Source organism: Mustela nigripes, chromosome 12 (genome assembly GCF_022355385.1).
Source record: "Mustela nigripes isolate SB6536 chromosome 12, MUSNIG.SB6536, whole genome shotgun sequence".
In the NCBI taxonomy this organism is placed as follows: Eukaryota; Metazoa; Chordata; class Mammalia; order Carnivora; family Mustelidae; genus Mustela; species Mustela nigripes.
The window spans coordinates 103,025,206-103,048,061 of NC_081568.1; the positions used below are offsets into that span (position 1 = coordinate 103,025,206).

At 37.4% G+C, this 22,856-nt stretch overlaps 1 protein-coding gene across 4 annotated transcripts in view; it reads right to left on the bottom strand.

Moving 5' to 3' along the window:
• Nucleotides 1–22,514, bottom strand: part of AP3B1 (adaptor related protein complex 3 subunit beta 1) — a 284,409-nt gene extending 261,895 nt beyond the window's left edge. For 2 of the 4 annotated variants that reach the window (XM_059418119.1, XM_059418117.1), the window contains exon 1: nucleotides 22,213–22,514. In XM_059418119.1, the coding sequence (XP_059274102.1) occupies nucleotides 22,213–22,340 (128 nt within the window). In that variant the 5' untranslated portion in view covers nucleotides 22,341–22,514. The remainder of the gene's footprint in view (nucleotides 1–22,212) is intronic. The other 2 variants (XM_059418118.1, XM_059418120.1) reach the window with 2 other exon arrangements.
• Between the last annotated feature and the right edge of the window lie 342 nt (nucleotides 22,515–22,856).

Here is a 22,856-nt window from a genome sequence, read left to right on the forward strand (position 1 = left end):
CTATTACCAGAAAGACACTCTCATCAGCACCAGTAAAAAAATCACCTATAATCAAAAAGCAAAATGTTACCAGTTATACATAAGAACTTAAGAGGTAGGAGAGCTTTAACATTGTATAAATTAACTCTTTTCTTAAAAAACAAAACAAAACAAAAAAAAATCTATAATCCAGGGGCACCTAGCCAGCTCAGTCAGAAGAGCATACAACTCTTGATTTCAAGGTCATGAGTTCAAGACCCATATTGGGTATAGAAAGTACTAAAAAAATAAATAAATAAAATGTCTATAATCCATATTTCATTTAAATCTTTCACTCCTTTTAAAAACAATGTGAATTAAGGGAATGATTAAGACTATACAGCCTTATACACTGTATCGGTGATACTCAAAGTGTGATCCAAAAAAGTTCAGTCCAAGAACCATCACTAATCCACAAATTCTTTTTACTAATCCATGAGGAGACATGTACAGAAACTGAAAGCAAGCAAAGCTAAAAACCTGACAATAATTCAACACTATTTTTTTGAATCTAATAAAAAAAAAATGGGGGCTTGCATTTTGCATGCTTTCTTTCATTCCATTTTTCCAGTAATTTATTTCTTAATGTATTTTACAGAAGATCCATGATGGACTAGAAATTTGAAAGAAAAAAATAATAATTATTTAATCAGTTTGCAAGTACTGCAATATACACCATCTCCTTCTTTTCCCTCAAAAGGGAATTTGTGTACCATAAAAAGCAACACCTGAAATTTAAACCCAGGAATGATCGACTAGGGAAAGTAACATGGAATAGCAATTTCTAGTTGGAGGCATGTCCCCCAAACGACGTATCAAATCTTTAAAAGGAAGGTGGACCTTTTCAAGCCCTGTCAAAAAATTTTAAAATTCTAAAACATAGGTAACTCTGCATGCTTTATGAGCCACTTAAATGAAAAATGTTTCTACTTAAGTGTTACACTGTACAAATAGATATGTTTAAAAAAAAAAAAAAAAAAACAGCTGGGAACAAGAATCAGAATTTACTTTTTTCTAGTGCTAAGTAGCCAAAGGGAATGGCCTTCATGATACATTTATGTGCACAATATAAAAACTTATTAGTAACTTACAGTTCAGTTATGACCTATACTTTCCTTGGATGACCTTCAAAACACTGTATAGTTTTGGGGACAAAGTACTGACTTAATAATACAAGAGTAAATAAAACAAAAACTCCCAACTACCTAATCATCCATCTACTAACCCCCTAAAAAAAGAACACAAATTATCCAAGTAAATATAAACTTTTCCTTCTATATTGTTCACAAAACTAAAAAAGGAACAGTGTACAATTGCCATCACCACTTCTTCAACCTTGGGTAACTTTTTTCTCTCTTACTCCTCCATTAGAATTTCTCTCACAAAGGTACAACTTCCTAATTTAAAAATTCCATGAATACTTTTAAATTATTCCTCTACATTTGATATAATTAACCACTACTTCTCCATCTTAAATTCCCTCCCCTCTCAGATTCTGTAACTCTACTCTCACCTGGCTACCACTTACATTTGTGCCACCCCAGTAAACAAAAATGATCAAAATCCTCACCCTTGTAGAGTTTTCATCCTAACAACTAAAAGAGACAAAACAACAAACATAATAAATAAATTTTAAATCATGAGGTGATATGAGGGAAAAATAGAGCAGAGGGAAGAGAATGCAGTAGGAAATGGAGAAGGCAATTTTAAAGAGGGTGGTCAGAGTAAGCTAAATAAAGAGACATCTGAACAAAGATTTACAAGTAAAGCGGTCAGCCATGCAGACACTGGGAGTGAGGAATATGGAGGAAGAGCACTCTAGGCAAAAGAGACAATGAAAGGGGAGTAAATAATATGTTTACTCCAAATGAAAAAAGGAACCATTGGAGGGCTTTGACTAAAGGAGAGCCATGATCTGATGATACATGTGACAGAATCATTCTGGCTGCTATGTTTATAATACACCGCAGGGATTTCCACATCTGCCCATGGGTCTATAAGAAACTAAACCTGCCACAGAAAGTAAGTATAAAAGCTGGAAGAAATAAGTAACTTTCTGAATGCACTAAAGAGCAACCAACCAAAGCAGTCAAGACTTAAGGGGCCAAAATCCTGCAAAGAAGAGAAGCAGACAACAAAGTGAGCTCTGTATTTACACCAGTTTTTTCCTTGAATATATTTCCCAAACCGCCATTTGGGAGACTAGAACTCAACAAGAAATGGCAGTTTTAACAGACTGAGGAGACAAATGCTGAAGTTCATAGGTAATAAAGGAAATGGAACTTGAAGGGCAAAATTACAGAAGAGAGAACCAGTGAAAAGGTACACAAAAATCCCTTTAAGTACTCATCTACATTTTCACAGGGCATGATTCCAGAAAATCCAGCAGAAAACAGTTCAGAAGTTAAATATCTGTGCAGGGATTTCAGCAACTATGCACTGCTATGTAGAGGAGTTGGAATTCAAGTCTCTGGCAAGTACAGAGGTATGGTACATATCCCAGCCTTTCAATTAAGATTTTAAGAATTTTTCCAAAGTAATGAAAGACATAAGCCCACATATTTTAAAACCTGAAGAAAACAGAATACACACACATGCAGAGAAAGCTACTCTAGGCATAGTGTGGTCAAGCTGATGCAAATCAAATCAGTGAGAAAAATCTTAAAAGTATGCAGAGAGAAAAAAGACATTTCCTTAAGAAAAAGGTCTGCAGAACTTTTCTGTAAAGGACCAGATGATAATTTTTTTAAAGACTTATTTACAGAGAAAAATCAATAAAACTTAAGGTTAGTATGTACTTTGAATAGGTTGTAATAAAGACTTAATGAGATCACTATAAAGTACTTACTAGCACGTCTAGCGAGTTCATTAATTCAATATCCACATGCCCCAGAAACTGTTCAAAATACTGGGATCCCTGACTTCTTGGGACTTACATTCTAAGTTTGAACACAGGATGGGTAGGAGTAGGAGGAATGACAGAAATGATAGAAGGAAAGAGGAGGGAGGGAAGGAAAACAACAAAAGTGGACAGAAAGACCATATAGCAGTACTAAAAATAATTAAAATAGGGTAATGAAATAAAGTAAGACTGGGTGACCATAAAAGTCCTCTCTGGGTAGGTAATCATTTAAGCTGAGGTCTCAAATGAGGAGAAGGAGTCAACCAAAGGAATTCTGCAGATACTATGGCAAAAACAAACCTGGATATATGAGGATCCAACAGAAGGTCTACAAAGGATTTATAAATGAAGACTATGGTTGTTTTCTCAAGCACACTTAACACCGTACATAAAAGGCACACAATAAATATTAGTTCAAAGAATAAATGAATATTTGCTACATACTAACATGTTCATTAGAAACAGAAAACTCCAAGCTTTCCCTGGATTCTCAAAAGGCTCCATGACCCAATAAAGGTTAAAACTTAGGATTACATTTTCTAGGTATACATCCCATGCATACAAGTTTTAAAAACCACGACGCCATAGTTCACAGCAAGTCTCCATGTTTGCCAAACCTTTTATCAATGACGTCAGCTACTTGCTTTCTTGGAAGGCAGCACAAAGTAAGTTCTACTTTCGCTCAGGATATTAGGATGACTTCCAGAATATGACAACTCATCCTTAAAGTTTTCAAGAAAATCTCACAGAGCACTGAGCCAGCTGAGCTTGTATGTGCTGAGACAAAAAAAGTTGACTGGCACAAGGAAAAGTTTCACTGTTGAAGAGCAATATAAACCAAAAATGCCACTTTCTATAAAAGATAAAAGGCTGGGGGAGTCTCAGAAGCAAGAAAAGAAAAATATAAACAGAAATTTTTAAAGCTTTTACACCAAAAAAATGCCATAAAAAGTCAAAAATGAGTAATTTTCTTAAATTATATAGAAGCCTTAACTAATCAATTAAGAGCTGACCAACAGGGAAATGGATAAAAGACACTTAAAAATATTTACTGAAAGAATAAACCAATAAATATGAGGAAAAAGACTTAATACACTCATAATCATGAAGACTCCATGTAATAACATTTTGCACTGTAAGACTGGCAAATGTTATGAAATTGGATAGTACCCAATATTGGCAAAGGTGCAAGGGAAACAGACTTCACTGGTGGTGGAGGGAGAAAACCGGTGCAACCCATCTGGAAGGTAATTTAGCAATATCTATCATAATTTAAAATGCAGTAAACTTTGACCTACAATTCTATTTCTAGAAATTTTTACTACAAATAGATAAATTCTCACACATACTCAAAAGTGTATGTTACAGTATTGCTTATATTCAACAAAAAGTGAAATCAATCAAATGCCCCTCAAAATGAGATTAAATAAAGGGAATAGTAGGAAATATTATATAGTGATTAAAAAAAACACTGACATAGTTACAATTGCTAATATGGAAAGGCCTCCAAGATGTATTAAAGGATAAGCAAGACACATTAGAGAACAGTATATATATTATCATTTCGTTTTTTAAAAATTTCCTGGAAGGATACGTAAGAACTTTCTCATTGTAGTTATCTCTGAGAGTATGGGAAAGAGTTATGTATTTTCCACATTACTGACTACCTTGCCACTAATATGCCTTGCATTTCTAACATATAATTAATGTATTTAGCTACCGGACAGTGCTATTGTCTTCTATAACTTATAACACCACATTATTTTAGGACCACAAAGTCTCTGTGACACATGTGTGGCTTTATTATTCCCACTTGAGAGATAAGAAAATTGAAGCTCAGGAAATACAAGACAGCATACAAGCAGAAAATTATACAGACATAAGAAATTGTGAACTCACACAGCTTTTAAGTATACCACCACAGAACTAGGGAACGGCAAAGCAAGAAATTAAATGTGAGTCTTGTTTTGAAATCCAACATTCTTCCCATTTACCACATTGCTGTCAACTTCTGTTATAATTCAAAAACTATAAAGTAATATCCTGTAAGAATAAAATCTATAACTGACAGTGCCATAGTACTTCCTCTCTAGTCTATAATCTACCACAAGACAACTGTTGTATATTTTTTCTCTTAAACTCACAATTTTTACAGAAAGAAAATTGATCCCTGGAACCATAATGAACACTAATTCTAACTATTCTCAATAGTAGTCTAAAACATCTGTGATACACTTCTGTATAAGTCAAAATAAATTTTATTTTCACTGACATTACTTTGACTATATTTCGTTAACTTTATCTCATGTAGATTCATCAGCTCAAAATTAATTAGTATTACAGAACAGTATATTCCATCCAAACAATTCATCTTTGTTGGCTCACATGCCTCACTGCTATTGGCATGCCCCCACAATAACGGGCATGGTGCCACAGTAACAGATGGGCATAAACACAGACATGCCAAAGAGTCAGTATGTGCATCAAGTTTGAGTATTAGTATTAGATTTTTCTCCAAGAAATTCATAAACTATAGTAGAATAAATATAAGTGTTCTACAACTATGTTAATAAGATATGCCAACTCAAAGCTAGATTAATTTTTAAATTCTTTTAAAAAACCACACACACAATTTTCCAAGGCCACAGAAGGCAAGTTTTCCATCTGATGAGTTTGGATCAGCCTCCTGTGTAGGGAATTGAGGAAACCAATATGCAATCTCTACCTTAGATAAGCTTTGTCCCTGAAGCACTTGAAAATCTCACTAAAAAGTTTAGTTTTCAGAAGTCACATGGCAGTGTTACAGGACGTAAAAGTTCTAAAGAACACTACTGAACTGTAGGTGGGGTTAAGATGTAAATTTAATATTAGGCATTTTTTACACTTTTTTTAAAAAGTCGTGTTTCCTGATGTGGGCTGTGTAGCCCTTGAAAGAGAAAAAAGGTCCTATAAATTACTATTTGACAGGAATAGAATCTAAAAGTACAAATCACCTAAATTTACATGATTATTTTAAATTCTGCCATCTCTTGAAAAGAGTGTCATCTCTTCAAAAAATTATTTCTATGTGATTTTAAATTTTTGAAATATAAAACACACTCCTGACCAAATCACACTGAAAATTTTAATTTTTTACTACATTAATGAAAGGTTTCAAAATACTAAGAATGCTAAAGATAGTAAGAAAAAACCATTTGTGGTCACTATCATCCAAAATCCTTTGTTAAGAAATATATAAGGTACCAGTATATACAGCATTCTGTGTGTTTCTGTGTGTGTGTGTGTGTGAGTGCACGCGTGTAAACAAAAACATCTCTGACTTCCAGGCATACTTTCTCTTTGAAGAAATGTTCAAGTATCCAATCACCTTGAGAAAACCGATCTACTATTTTTTAATTGCTGATATTGTTAGATAGCCAGAAATTATGAGAACTATGTGTTTCTAACTTTATTTAATTTACTTTCAATTAACCCTAGCACTTCTATGTACTATTAAATAATAGTTATCTATTTTGATTTTATTAAAGTACATAAAAGTGTGTGAAATTCTTACTGCCCCCAACAGTTTTGACTTTATATACTCAGAAGAGTGTCCTATGCTTCTGGATTTCAAGGACTGGGTAAGATTTCAACAAAAATTCTGGACAATGACACACAGTTGCCCACTTTGTGGTATCCCACATAAAAATGTAACAAAAACTTCTCTCTATGGACACTATGACTTCATATACGGAAATAGGAAGTATGTTTGCATTCCTTTGATTACTAGGAGCCATTTATATTTCTTTAGTAATCTAACTACTCACACTATTTGGGGCTAATGTTCTTTAGATACTATGCTTTTACCTTTTTTTCATTCCCAAATATTTCTGGACCAATGTTATACTGACCTTTCCTATTGTCACAAACCTATCTCAAGAACAGATTTTTGACAGAATTTCATTAATTCTAATGACAAGTGCATTTAGTCGCAGACAATATGTACTGCTCTCTCACCTCAAAACATTCCCAAATACATAGACAGTTCTAATCTCTCTTTTTTTTTTTAAGATTTTATTTCTTTTTTTTTTTTTAAAGATTTTATTTATTTGTCAGAGAGAGAGAGAGATCACAAGTAGGCAGAGAGGCAGGCAGAGAGAGGGGAGGAAGCAGGCTCCCAGCAGAGCAGAAAGCCCGACGCACGGCTCCATCCCAGGACCCTGGGATCATGACCTGAGCCAAAGGCAGAGGCTTTAACTAACTGGGCCACTGAGGCGCCCCTCTGATCTCTCTTAACTACAGTCCAACATCACCAATGAAAATGTCTTTCTCCTTCCCAAAGGTCCTCTCAACCCTTCCCCATTTCAGTCAACAGTTCCCACATTCTTTTAGGGTGGCTAAAAACCCAAACTTCTCGATTCCTTCCTCCCCTCAACCAAATCCAATGAGTAAGACCTCTAAATTCCCCTTTCATAATGTGCTCACAATTTCTTTCCTCTTCGTACCCACTTACACCAACAGACTCCAAATCATCATCACATTACTCTTGGACTTTTATAACAACCTCCATTATGGTCCCACTCTGCCCCCAGATTCTTTTCTCTGATTTATTCTCCACACAACTCCAGATTAATCTTCACAAAACACCACAGCAAAAGTCACTTGTAATCATCAACTCCTGTTCTTAGAACAGAAGTTGAAGTCCAATTTTCTTCACAGTCTAACAAGTACTTCTCAAATTTTCCACTGCTCTTTTCCAGGAACTCCCCTCTTTATCCATACTGCTTCATTCACTACTGTCAGGATAAAAAGGCAAAATATGTTACCTTCATTCATACTGTGAACCCATATCATATCCTACTAAGAACATCTTTCATCCTCAGGGTACCTGGCTGGCTTAGTCAGTAGCACATGCAACTCTTGATCTCAGGGTGTGAATTTGAGCTCTGCACTGGGTGTGGAGATTACTCAAAAATAAGATCTTTAAAAAAAAAGAAAAAGAAAAAAAAACACTCTTCATCTTTTCCTTCCTTATATTAATGCCTAAATCAAAGTCCTACTCTCCAGCAGCTCCATGCCTTCACAGACCATTGTCTCCTTCAATATCCTGGAGCATTCCTCATTCCATTTTATACTAGGCAAGTATTAACTTTTTTTCTTAATGCTAGCATTCTGACACCTCACATAGGAATTTTCTAAGGGCCTCTTAGCCCTGGTTTTATGAATATGTGAATATAGTATTTTACCAATAAAATTCAATGTATTAACCATTAGTTTAAATTTAAATGAGAACACTGTTAGACAAATATGAAGTTACCTGCCCCATGTTGTAATGCTCATGGTTTTGGAGGGGGAGGGTTGTTAAAGATTTTATTTATTTATTTACTTGAGAGAGAGAGAGAGAGAGAGCAAGCAGGGGAAGTGGCAGAGAGAAAAGCAGGCTCCCCGCTAAGCAAGGAGCCTTGCTTGCTAGTCCTTGGGACTTGATCCCAGAACTTGGGATCATGACCCAAGCACAATGGGTCATGATCAGATGCTCAACTGACAGAGCTATCCAAGTGTCCCAACATAACACATTTTTAAACCAGTTTTTATGATTTAACAAACACTGCATTGTCATATAAGTCACTATTAAAATTGGGTCCTTGTGGAAAAAAAAAAGAAAATGTTTTCAAACTAATATATGACCAATGGAATACTGTTTTCAAAGAACAAATATAAAAGTCCTGGAGTTCCAAAGCCAGGGAAGAATGAGGGAATAGCACCCATGAACCCAAACAACATGCAAACCACTTCTCTATTTTGGAAACTAAGAGACCCTACAGATAATTACACATATGGGATCATAACAGAACTCAAAAAAAAGGAGAAATAGTACAAGTATGTAGGCATGGTATCCTATAAAAACCGAAGGTGGAATCCAAAACAAGTGAACCTAAGAGTATCTGGATGAGAAAGTAATGGGATACAGAGGTAGCACTAGTAAGCAGAAGAGTGGTCTGTTTGCACCTTGCATTTGGTGCAAATAATCAAGGAAAAAGAGGCCTGGGTTAAGGAGAATGTGAAGATGTCTGCAGTGTGGGGTTTAAGGATGGGGGAAAAAAAAGTACCAAGTCTATCAACAATGGGTGATTTCGAACAGAAAGAATCTAGACTTACTTCTGTCATCAAGATTCCACAGGCAGGACAGAAGACAGGACTAGTATGTTACTATGAAGACCAGGGAACTTACGAATTCTTGAGGTATATGGGATGGATGGCCAGAAAACTACAGAATATGAAAGTACTCTAAAAATATAAGGTATTATTACTGCTATTACTACTATTACAATGCTGGTTTGTGTCCCCAATCCAAGAAGAGACAAAACAGAGAAGCCATTCAATAAAGGCTTGACATAATATGGCAATGGTGGCATGGAATAGGAGCAGTGAGTATCAAAAGTAACTGTTAGGGGTGCCTGGGTGGTTCAGTACTGTACATTTATGTCCATTTATGTACAGTTATGTACTGTCTTGTTCCCCAACTTTAAGGGGGTTATTCAAGTATTCATAATAGAGAGCAACCCTTTAAAATTTTAATGGGAAAAGGAAAAATAAGGAAATTAAAATAAAAGCAAGAGTAAGGCTAATATGCCATAAAGCTCCATACACTTGCTAGTCACACACCACAAATTCTGCTCTAAGTTTTCTAACAGTCCCTATGTAAAGGAAGCAATGATATTCACTGTTGATAAATAAGGGGGGAAGGGAGGACCAGAAGAAATCGTTATTTCTGACACTAGACTTAATGCATTCATTGCAAAAAAGTCTTCAAAAATAAACACCATTGAGCTTAACTACTTCTTTTTTTTTTTTTAAGATTTTATTTATTTATTTGACAGAGAGAGATCACAAGTAGACGGAGAGGCAGGCAGAGAGAGACAGAGAGGGAAGCAGGCTTCCTGCCAAGCAGAGAGCCCGATGCAGGACTCGATCCCAGGACCCTGAGATCATGACCTGAGCCGAAGGCAGTGGCTTAACCCACTGAGCCACCCAGGCGCCCGAGCTTAACTACTTCTTTTATCCTTGCTACTGTGATTTGCTACTCTTTACTCAAGACATTTTAGCCACTGGTGATTATTCTGAGTGACTTTAACATCCACTTGGAAGCCCATTCAATACTCTGATTTCTAAATTCCTGTCCTAATCATTTTTACTGATACTCAGCTCCAGGCAACTTGCAGCCATTAACTGCCACAGTCATACCCTAAATCATACCCAAACCTTGTGAACACCCAAAACTATTCCATCTCTGAAAAATTAAATTCATACAACTCTTTCTGATCAGTCTCCTCTCCTTCCAGCACTCTCACTCAGTTATTCCCACACCACCTATTCCTTTGACTTCTTAAACACTTCTGGTCCCCTGATACTCTATTTTCTTCCCATCAGCCCTCGACTACCTTTACTTTTCTTCCCACTCCAGCTTAGATACCATCTTTAAGTACTTCAACATCTTTCTTACCAACATCCTCAACTTCTTGCTGAACTGTCATTCATAGCACCCACGTAGCTAAACCTCAATTCTGCCATATGAACTGACCATTTTCTTCATATTTATGAAAGGACTGCTGAGTGCTACTAGAGAAAAAGATCAGACTGTTGACAGTATAAATCAATAATTTCTAACCTCCACTAGGCTACCCCTCAGTATCATCCCACAAGCCTTCCTGGTTTTCTGTCAGGACAAGCCTTCCCCATTGGCTCTACCAACTACTTCAGACTTCTTCTAAAACATTCATCCCTACCACTTCCTCTCCCTCTCATCAGACGATCCAGCCATTTTTCCCTCTCATTCTTTGACAAAAGACTATACCCTTGGCCTCCAAATCCAACCTTTCCTCCTTTTCTTTATCATGCTCTAGCCCTCCCTCTCTTGTTTCCCAACACCATTTTCTACTGCCTCCTTCCAATCAGCATTTAAGCATTCTCAGCTCTCTCAATCCTTAAAATAAAGAGCTCCTTAGATTCCATGTTCCTGTAATTCTACCCTTTCTCATCCCACTGAAAGCCAAAGTTCTTTGGAAAAGTGGTGTTCCTTTACTCACTTCTCACCCATGTGTCAATCCACTGCAATCTGATTCCCTACACTATTGTCAGTACTACCACCAAGGTCACCAATAAGTGCCTTATAACTAAGTCCAAGAAAAACTTCCTCTCAATTTATTTTACTGGCCTATTCACCACAGCAGCTCATACTGCTCACCACTTACCTCCTTCCCGAAACACTCTTTCTTTGATTTCTGTTTATAGCAAAACATACCTAAGTTCCTCTTCTTTTAGGAAAAATGGGAAAGGAGCTCCTTCTTTAAGAACAGTTTAAAAGTAATAGAATATCTATCCACAAGACTGAAGATTAAATAAAAGTTTAAAACAAACACATTTTTACTTCCCTATACCATCTAAAATCATTATTCCCAAATCCTTGATATGCAAACAGAATTCACCTAGTGCTTATTAACTTCTTTTACTTTTACATGGTGCAAATTAAAGATACTCCATATAATTCAGTAGTTTTAAATGCTTGTGAAATATGATTCAGTAAAACAATGGTATGAAATTTAGTAATATCTGAAATTTAGCTACATAATATGGTAATTGTTCACTTTTCTAAAAGTTTAGTGCTTCTTCCAAGTTAGTGGCTTAATTACAATATGTCCTAAAAGAACTATCACTTTAAGAAATGAACAGACTCCATATACTAGTAAATAAAAAGAATAAAACATAACACCATATTACACTATAAAATCATACAGTTTGTTTTAAAATACATAATATACATATATGCAAAAGAAAAAAGAAAAGGGAATATCTATATTATATTAATGGATTCTATCTGGATATTGAAATTAGGGGGGTTTTTTTATATGTTTTGTTATTTCATATTCATATGTATTTATTGTGTCTGTTGTTATTTTTTCATCTGTATTTGCTAAATTTCCTATAAGGATAAGAAATATCAATCCAGTGAGTCTTTAAATCAAATAAATTTGTTACTTTACTTATAACATCGCAAGTTACATTACCGATGTTATATCACCAATTTTTCCTACTCTACATCAGATAGTTCTATCAGCAAACAAGGTAATACAGTTTTTCCCATTTAAAAAAATCCCTTGACTCATTAACATTCCTTTCCAAGTACCACTCCATTTCTCTGCTCCCCTACCCTAATACATACTAACAGCGAGTCCTCTTTTCTCTCAAGCCCAGTCCACTCAGGCATTCAGCCCCACTACTACACTTAAACTACTTGTCAGGGTCACCAAAACCCCCCATGGACAAATCTGAAACCTACTTGTCAGTAATCTTACTTGACACTGTTGGTACTATTTGATCCAGTTGCTCCCAGGAATGCTCCCAGGGCTTAGTACTCTGATCTTTTCCTACCTTCACTTCACTGGTGTCTTATCCAATCCATGGAATTTACTACCATCTATAACCTGAGGACTCCCAAATATAGATCTCTAATCTGAAACCTCCGACTCATTCACCCAACTGCCTATTTATTATCTCCACTTAAGACAGCTAATAAGCATCTCAAACTTAACATGCTCAAGCTCTTGATCCCTCTTTCCTTTAAAAACTTCCTTTTCACACATCTGGATTTTAGTTGACAGCAAATTTCAAACTTAACAGCCATTTGGGCAAAAAACCTTGTGTTCATCCTTGATATCTTCTTCCTTCACATTCCACATCCAAATCATTAGCAAATTTCATTGGTTCTGCCTTCCATATAAATCCCAAATTTAACCCCTTCACTCTATTAACACCAATCTGATTTGGTCATCATCTTCACTTACCTGCATTATTGCAACAGTCTCCTTGTCAGTCTCCCTACCCTAGATCTGGAGTCTATTCCTAGTTCAGGAGACAAAGCAATCCATTTAAAAGCTAATTTGGATCACCTCACTTCTGTGTTCAAAACCTTCTAATACCTTCCCTCCTTACTCAGAGTAAAATCAGAGTCCTCACAATGATTTACAAAGCCCTAGGCAATCTGGTTCCTTACCTCTCTGACGTCCTCAACTACCAGCTTTCCCCTTCCTCTTCATTCACTCTACTCCAGCCATATTGGCCTATCTGTTGATTCTCATACAGGTCAGATGTTCTCCTACTTCAGGGGCCCTACATTTGCTATTTCTTCTGACTGAATAGTCTTCCCAAGACAGCTGCTTATCACTTGCTCACTTCCTTCATGTATGTGCTCCATTAACAAATTCTGACCCTGATATTTCAAACTCCAACCCAATCCCCATCCTAACCCTTTCTCCTCAATTCCTGGTTTACTTTTCTCCACTGTACTCCTTATCATCAAATGATCAACTATATAGTGACTTCTTTATTGACCATCTTCCTTCCACTAGAATATATGCTCCATGAAAGCAGGCATTTTTTTCCACTACTTAATCCCCAGTATCAAAAACAATGCCTAGCATACAGAAGACATTCATATTTGTTAAATCAGTAAATTACTTATATAATTAAGTTATTAAATAAATACTGGAAATGTACAAGCAGGTCCCAAGCACCCCACAGACTGTAACCTTTTTGAAGCAGGAAATATAGCTGGTACACAAAGGGCACTTAACTGAATGACTTCTATATGTCCATAATGCTCAAAACCCTCCACTGGCTGCTCCTTTGACTCAAAATAAAATCCAAAGGCCCTACACGATCTAGCCCCCCACCTTCCAATCTGCTACTTACCTCTTTGCCTTCAAAGTACTAACTTCCCCTCATCCTTCATTCCTGATCTAGGCTTTAAGAAATTTTGAAAAAAACCCATTCGTAGAGTAAAGCTGGGTGATGTGTAGCTCTGCCAACCCATGACTTGGAACTAGCATTATTTATGCATCTCTCCCTTGCCCAGCTACCATGCCAACTCGCTCAACTGAAAGATTAAAGACACTGGCCTTCTAATTAGATCAGATCCTATCAGCAATATAAACAATCAGACCATCAATAGAAGACACTTACTATAAATTGCTCATTTCTCATTACCTATGAACGCTTTCCAATTTTTTTTTAAAGATTTATTTATTTATTTGACAGACAGAAATCACAAGGAGGCAGAGAGGCAGACAGAGAGAGGAGAAAGCAGGCTCCCCACCGAGCAGAGAGCCCGATGTGGGACTCGATCCCAGGACCCTGGGATCATGACCTGAGCCGAAGGCAGAGGCTTTAACCCACTGAGCCACCCAGGCGTCCCAACGCTTTCCAATTGATAAGCTAAGTAAGTCTTACCTAAATATCCAAATGAACGTTATTCATAGTAATATGAAATAAAGAAAAATCATTTCCTTCTTGATTATTCTACTTTGGGTGCTTCACTTTAAATTCAGAATTTGGACCACAGGCAATTTGTTTTTGTCAGTAGTTCATTTATATATACAGCTACAATACTGTCAAATTATTTCACTATAATACATTTGTCATTCCATGATCATTTGTAACTTTTCATGCAGTAAAAAAGAACATTTCAACCAACCATCTGTCTCCTTTTTATGTTTGTTTTAATCATTCGTTCTAGTAATGTTGTTCTAAATTCTAAATACTTTTTAGAAATAACGGGTGCCTGGCTGGCTCAGTTGGTAGAACATCTGATTCTTGATCCCCAAGTTGGGAAAGAGTTTATTTAAAACAAACAAACAAAAACCTGCCTAGAAATATGTCACATCTTGGAATTTAACTGTAAGGATTGGAATTTAAGTATTCCAGATTTTCTCTTTGGATTTCACCAGATCAATGCTCTCAACATACTCCAGCAAAAGATGAATATTTCTTGGCTGAGCATTTATTAAGGTAAATTATAAAAGCCAGTCATAAAAAAATTATAAAAGTAAATTATAAAATCTTCAAGAAGAAATGCAAGCTAAACAATAAAATGGAGCATTTTTATAATGTTAGAAAGCAGGAATCTGCTTACAGGCAGTATTTCATCATTTTGTTCAATGTGGTAAAATCTTACTTGATTTAAAATATTTTTCAAGGGCACCTGGGTGGCTCAGTGGGTTAAGCCGCTGCCTTCGGCTCAGGTCATGATCTCAGGGTCCTAGGAACGAGTCCCGCATTGGGCTCTCTGCTCAGCGGGGAGCCTGCTTCCTCCTCTCTCTCTCTCTGCCTGCCTCTCTGCCTACTTGTGATTTCTCTCTGTCAAATAAATAAATAAAAATCTTTAAAAAATAAAATAAAATAAAATATTTTTCAAAAATTAAATTATAAGAACCCGACTGTACCACTGTGTGACCATCCTCATGTAGTTGTCCTTTTAATAAAACTAGAAATCTTATTTATGTGAAGATAAAAACAACCAACTCATCTAGCTGGGAATGTGATGCAGATACCATTATACAGTTTCTTCTTCCATTAATAGCCATCTTGGAACATATGGAATTAACTAAGTCAAAAATCAATAAAATACTGAAATTGCCTAGAATTTTATGCACCCTTTATAAACAAACAAAAATGGACCCAATTTACATATATAACATGGCAAATATGTTGTTAAAGACAGTAATATATACGGACATATGTCCTTCAAATGGAAGGCAGCTATGCTAACCACTATACCACCAACGCTCGATGTCCTTCAAATGAAGGACAACTGTATACAATAGAAATCCTAAGTGAAGTGTATTTTCATCCTTGCAATCTGGACTTATGAATGAGTACAAGAGAATTTACAATGAGAAGCCTGTGCCTCTTCATAATATGCTAACAGCTCAGGGCTCCAACACTTCCAGCATCTCAAACTAAAATGTCTGACATTTCAAAATTCTAGCATTTCTATTTTCTTCAGAAGAGCACTGCTTATGTAAGTGAAGGCTCAAAATAAATACCTTTTGTAGGTATAGCACACTGAAAAGTTGAGACATATTATACAATCTAACATTAACTATACACTGATACACTAATAATACTATTACCTCACTTTCAGACTTATCTCATCAACTAAATTTTAAGTTTCTTAAAGACAACATAAAGGTCTTATAATCGCTTTATATTTTTGTGCTGAAAATACAGATGAATGAAATACATATATGGAATAATCCCAAATATGCAAGTAAATATGTCTTTGAACAGTCCGAAGAGAGACTTTAAAAATCCTGATTGTAAAGTTCACTCAAAACTTCACGACATTTTCAAGTCAATTAACCCTAACCCAGTAAAGACTCAAGCAATGCCATGAAGAAAATGCTTATTCTGGAACTATATACAATTAAGTCAGGGTGATGCGATAAGATATCAATATTGTACAATACAGTAAGGATACCAGACAAGGTTTCCGTTCCATGGATGGTCCAATGAATCAATCACACTTTATTTTTTAAACTACACTGGTTAGGGCGCCTGGATGGTTCAGTGGTTAAGCCTCTGCCTTTTGGCTCAGGTCATGATCCAAGCATCCTGGGATCGAGCCCCACATGGGGCTCTCTGCTCTGCGGGGAGTCTGCTTCCTCCTCTCTCTCTGTCTGCCTCTCTGCCTACTTGTGATCTCTCTCTCTGTTGAATAAATAAATAATTTTTTAAGAATAAATAAACTACACTAGTTACAGAGACAATAAATATCATTAGAATCTGAATCATTCAACTGAATAAAAGCCATGAAAATATTTATTAAGAAAAATTATAGGGGCACCTGGGTGGCTCATTCAGCTGGGTGTCCAATTCTTGATTTCAGCTCAAGTCATGACCTCAAGGTCATGAGATCAAGCCCCACATCAGACTCCAAGCTACTCAATGGGATTCGCTCTCTCCCTCACTTCTCTTCCCCTGCTCTCTCTCTCTCTCTCCCTCTCTCAAAAAGAAAAAGAAAAATTAGAAGCCAAACACTTCACTCATAAATTATTCCTTCACACAGGTACATCTGGGTGGCTCAGTTGGTTGAGCCTCCAAGTCTTGATTTCGGTTCACATCATGATCTCAGGGTTGTGAGATGGAGCCCCACATTGGGCTCAGGCTCCATGTTAGACAAGGAGCCTGCTTAAGATTCTCTCTCTGTCTCTACCCCTCACCCCACCTCCTGCACATGCTCTCTGGTGGGGGGGGGGGGTAATCCTTCACATAAATTATACTACCTAATAGTAGCAGAGTTTATGAATAGATTCTTTTTTTTAAATAAGCTCCTTGCCCAACATAGAGCCCAACCTGGGGCTCAAACTCACAACCATGGAATCAAGATCTAAGCTGAGATCAAGAGTCTGGCGCTCAACCAAATAAGCCCCCAAGGTGCTCCAATAGATTCTTTTATATACCAGTCAACAAATATTCATTTAGTAACTACATAACCTGAAAATACAGGGTGACTGAATGAGATAAAATTATCAACAAGAAATACTAGGACAAGTGAAAAGAAAGTAGAACAAACTTTGAACAACAGTAACTATAAAAATGCATTAATTGAAAAAATAACAAAAATATAGTATAAACCTGAATCAAAAAATTATATGGGGCGCCTGAGTGGCTCAGTTGGTTAAGTAACTGCCTTTGGCTCAGGATCAAGTTCCACATCAGACTCCTTGCTCAGCAGCAGCTCAGTCTGCTTCTCCCGCTGACCTCTCTTCTCTCATGCTCTCTCTCTCTCTCTCGCAAATAAATAAATAAAATCTTTTAAAATAATAACAATATAAATAAAAAATGGAAACAATCACACAGAAAAGTTTGGAATCTCTTAAGAGATACAGTGACTCTTTTTAGCACGCCCAAAAAAATAGGTTACTACTTATAAAGTCCTAACATCTGGGATTTATTTATCTTTATTTTTAATATAGTAAACTCAAGAACATCCTTTTAAAAGTTTACTCTTCTTCAGCTGCACTTCCAAATGCCTTCTTGAATGAGAGAACAAGTGGCAGAGATAACATTAAATTTGCTGTAATTACATAGAAGCCACAGACTCGGTCTATGAGACTCCACTGATAAACACTGATACAAAAGGTTAAAGGTTTATATGTAATTTTCATGGCTGATGTTGTAAAGTTGACAATAAATAAAACTTAAGTTTAAAAAAATAAGCTAGGCTTCATTAATGCAATACAAACACACTGATGTAACACTGACTACATCACACTACAGGATACACTGCAGCCCCCTGTTTGGGTCTAAATCAGCTCTGTGAATTTAAACAAATGAAAAGCTCACACCAATCTCAGCAGAAACTAAAAATGCTACCTTTCAAAGTTGTTGAGGAGGTATTGTATTGCTGAGTTACTGGTTGCTAAGGTCATCTTTTATTGTTGAAACCTAATGGCCCCTTTTCAGCCTTCATTCTAATTATCCTCATTATGCAACTTCTAACAAACAGCTGACATTTCCTCTTATTAACTATCCTCACAGCTTCCCCTACCCATTATTTTTTTAACCCTCCTCTGGTGTCCTACCCCTCTGAGCACTCTTTCCCTAGTTCTTCCATTCAATCTTAAATGTCAGTGTTCTCTCAGGTTTTGTCTAACTGCCTTTTTTTTCTAAACAAGAGTTCTCCTGCTTAAGATCCCCTTCTCCTGGGGCAAGGGGAAGGGGATGGAGGGGTTATTTGCCCATTCCCATGCTTTAATTACTACCCACAGTTGTAAATATTTATGCTCTAATCTGTCTCATCCAAGCATGCATTTTCTTTTGCAACTCTGAGGAACTCCCCTTCCACTCCACCTGGCAAAAACTGCTCAGTTAAGACCTAAAATGTCACCACCTCAGTGAAGCTTCCACCACTTTTCCAGTGTTAGAAATCACTTTCCACTCTGCCATCTCATGAGAATCTCATACAATATGCAAGTATCATATTTCTTTCTAGAAAAGAGGACACTTAAGTTTGAAGAGATCAAGCAACCTGTACAAGGAAACATGACTACAAGTGGAAAGAGGCACGTAAACCCAGGCTGCCTCACCACATTCAGTACTCTTTCTAATATATCATGATACTCTCAAAAGAAAGGAGATTCGGAAATTTAGTAGTTTTACTATTATTAAGAAAAACTGGTTTCCTCTGTTTCTTTCTAGAAATTGTTTAATCTAGAAATAAAGTTACTAAAATTATTTTTAATTACACATAAATAACCAAGTTGGTTAAGACAAAAGAACTTCTGGGGCGCCTGGGTGGCTCAGTGGGTTAAAGCCTCTGCCTTCGGCTCAGGTCATGATCTCAGGGTCCTGGGATAGAGGCCTGAATCGGTCTCCCTGCTAGGCAGGGAGTCTGCTTCTCCCTCTGCCCCTCCCTCCCTGCCCCCCCCCCCCTCCCAATGTAAAAAAAAAAAAAAAAAAAAAAAAAGACTACAAATTGTACTGATATTAAATTTCCTGAATATAGCAGTACTGCAACTGTGAAAGAAAATACCAGTTCATAAAAAATATACACCATACCAAGGTATTAAGAGGAAAAAGATATGATGTATACAACCTATTCTTCAATGGATCAGAAAATAAATATGAATGTGTGTCTGTGAGTAAAGAAGAAAGAGAGAAATAAAGCAATATAGCAAAATATTTTATTTGATAAATCTGCATAAAGGGTAGTTCTTTGTACTACTCTTGCAACTTTTTTGAAAATTTGAAACTATTTCAAAATCAACCATCAAAAATTAGAGCAGAGCTGGTGGATGAATGCATGGAGGGAGTCAAAAGGTCTAAGTTCCAGTTATAAAACAAGTCATGGGATGTATTGTATAGCATAGTAACTATATGGTAACAATAATCCGTATTATGTATTTAAAAGTTGCTGAGAGTAAATATTAAAAGTCCTCATCCGGGTGCCTGGGTGGCTCTGCCTTCAGCTCCGGTAGTGATCTCCACCTTGGGCTCTCTGATCAGCAGGGAGCCTGCTTCCTCCTTTTTCTGCCTGCCTCTCTGACTACTTGTGACCTCTGTCTGTCAAATAAATAAATAAATAAATAATTTTTTTTAAACAAGTCCTCATCAAAAGAAAAAAATTATAACTAGGTATAGTGATGGATGTTAACTAGACTCACTGTAGTGATCATTTCTGAATATGTACAAATATCAAATCACTATGTTATATACCTGAAACTAATATGCTGTATGTCAAGTATACCTCAATTTAAAAAATGACAGCAGAGAAACAGGGTAAGTTTTAAGTTTTTTTTACATATATTTTGTCATTTGGTTTAAAAAAAAAAAGTTTAAAAATAAAGAAGTATCATGATTTTATAAAAGAACGTAAACTCAAGAGAGATTAAAAGACCCCTTTCGGGTATCTCCTTGCTCCTATACAACCCCACTAGGTTGCAATTCAATGGCCAAAACGTTTCTAATTCCTGGAAGCTTCCAGGTAATACACTGTCTACAGCTACTTTGAAAAGTTTTAAACTTTTAATGAGTTTTGTGCGTTCTCTAATGAAAGCACCATAAATTTCATCAAATAGTAAGCAGCATATCCAAGTGCTTGAGAAAATGGGCTTTCAGATTAGAATGTGTTCAAGTTCAGAGAGAGTCCAATGTTATAACCTTGTGATCTTGGACAAGTTAACCACTTGCGCTCCAATTTCTTCATCTGCAAAGCAGAATCAGATAAGTACCTGGTAACAAGCCACTGAGGTTGTAAGGAGAACTGAATAAGATAATAAATGTAAAATAATGTGCACAAATGCACAAGCACCTCATAAATGTTAGCTATTTTTATTTTAAATACAACCTGCTTGGTCACCTCAACAGCACTGGTCTTAGTCAAAGCCGTACATCTTTCCCCAAACCAGGCCCAAATCTGACAAAACAGAAAATCAGAAACTCTAAGAGAAAAACGGTCTTAGATGTTAACAAACTGTAAAAGTAAATTAATTTTAAGTAAATCACACGCAAAACAGACTGACACAGACTTACAGGGTAATTCAGCAGCTGAACATTTTGCTAATATAAGTGTAAAGCTACAAGCTTCCTATTAGAACAACCCATCATCCAAATGCACTGAATGAAAAATGAAAAGAAATTGGTTCTCTTACCAGAGAACAAGGGGGGCAGAAAACTGTATTCCATATGCTGTATATAAGATTTCAGTCAGCTTAGCACAATCAAAATTTAAACCCAATGTCAAAGACTAGCAATTTTGCAGACTACCCGATTTTATTAGTAAAACTTAAATTACATTTTAATTTTACTCTTCTGACACCTGCAAAACCATCAGCACAGCTTCCACTTAATTCAGTATGAATCCAGTGACAGCCTATTATGTGACCCCAGACTACTAATGAGACATTAAAAATAAGACAAATGTAAAAAAGGATTCCAATAAAATATAAAGTTACCAGAATTCTGTAAGTTTAAAACCCCTCCCACCAAAAGGTTTGGGGAGGTTTCCTCTTCAGTTTTCGATGGTACTTAAATATTTTTGCTTTTAAAAACTATACACTGGGGGCGCCTGGGTGGCTGAATGGGTTAAGCCTCTGCCTTCCGCTCAGGTCTCGATCTCAGGGTCCTAGGATCTCAGGATCCTAGGATGGAGCCCCGCATCCCGCACGCTGCTCAGCAGGGAACCTGCTTTCCCCCACCCCTCTGCCTGCCTCTCTGCCTACTTGTGATCTGTCTCTCCGTCAAATAAATAAATAAAATCTTTTTTTTAAACTATACATTATTTAGTATTTTTTTTAATTCACGTTATTCATTTGTAAAACTTCAGAATTCGTTCACAGTCAAATTCTAAATATTCTCTACTCCTATGCTTAGTACTCTGTTTGGAATTGAGCTTCCCCACCCCCACCCCCCCGTAAAGCAAAGGATATTATCCAAGAACATGAATGCTCGTATGAACGGTTTGTCCATTCATAAAGCGCCTAAAACACCTCCATGCTCCTACACTCCACGGTCAGAGAACAGTTTCCCATAAGCAACAAACACTCTAAGGCGCCCTCTTAACTCCCCCAAACATCTCTTTCACCATAACACGCCCATTCTCCAAGCTTGACCCAGCAAATATTAAATTAGCTAGAAGTGTTTGTTCACAACTCAGATTCCGGTGTCCCAGCCCAGACTAACTCAATCAGAGTCCTTAGGAATGAGACCTGAAGCTCTGCAAACAGTTCTTTTCTCACTAAAGTTTGAAAACTACGAGAGACCCCTACACACACTCACCTCAAGCTCTCCAACGACTCCCACCACTCCGCAATGACCCGACCCAACCCCACCCCCCAAAGGGAAGTGTTACGGCCCGGCCCCAGTGCGGCCCCAGGGCGACTTCATCCTTCTCCCGGGAGCTCAGCCCGGTGCCCGCTCCTCCCGGGTCCCCGGCTCCTCAGTCTCGCCCCCACACCCCAAACCTTTCTCCTCACTTCTTCAAATCGCTGCTAAAGAGGCCGAAGGCGCCGGAGGGGGAAATGGTTGAAGTCGCCTCCTGACCCAGTTCCGTCGCCTCCCCTCCTCCGGACTGCTCATTGTAAGCGAAGCTGTTGCTGGACATTGCTGCGGTGCTGGCCGGGGTCTGGTTGGTCCTGCCGAGGGTTCTCTCTGAAGGGCTCCTAGCGCCGAGGACGAGGAACAAAACTACTTCTCGAGCAGAGGGGCGCGCGCAGCCGCTTCCGGACTCGTCACGGCTCCCTAAGCCGACCTGGCGGCCCACCCCCTGCGCATGCCCAGTGCGCAGGCTGGCCGGAGCCCACCGTCGGCCTCTCCAGGGCCTGACTGGATTTACTTTCTCCGGGTTTTTGAAGTGACTGAGAGGCTCCGACCCAGTGCGGAAGGGAGGTCGTGGGCGGGACGAGCTGGGCCTCTCCGGTTTTAAAGTTTTCTTTTCGAGAGAAATAACCTCTTGTGTCCGTTTTGCTCCCGAGCCCGGTCACTTTTACCTGACTCTTGCTGTAAACCAGCAGCATTCAGACTTCTTCTGAAATGCTAGTTAACACACCTGATCAAGTTTCCTAAATCCCTGACGATTGCTTTTCCTTTGCTGAGATTTCTACTCTTCTTCCTCCAGCCC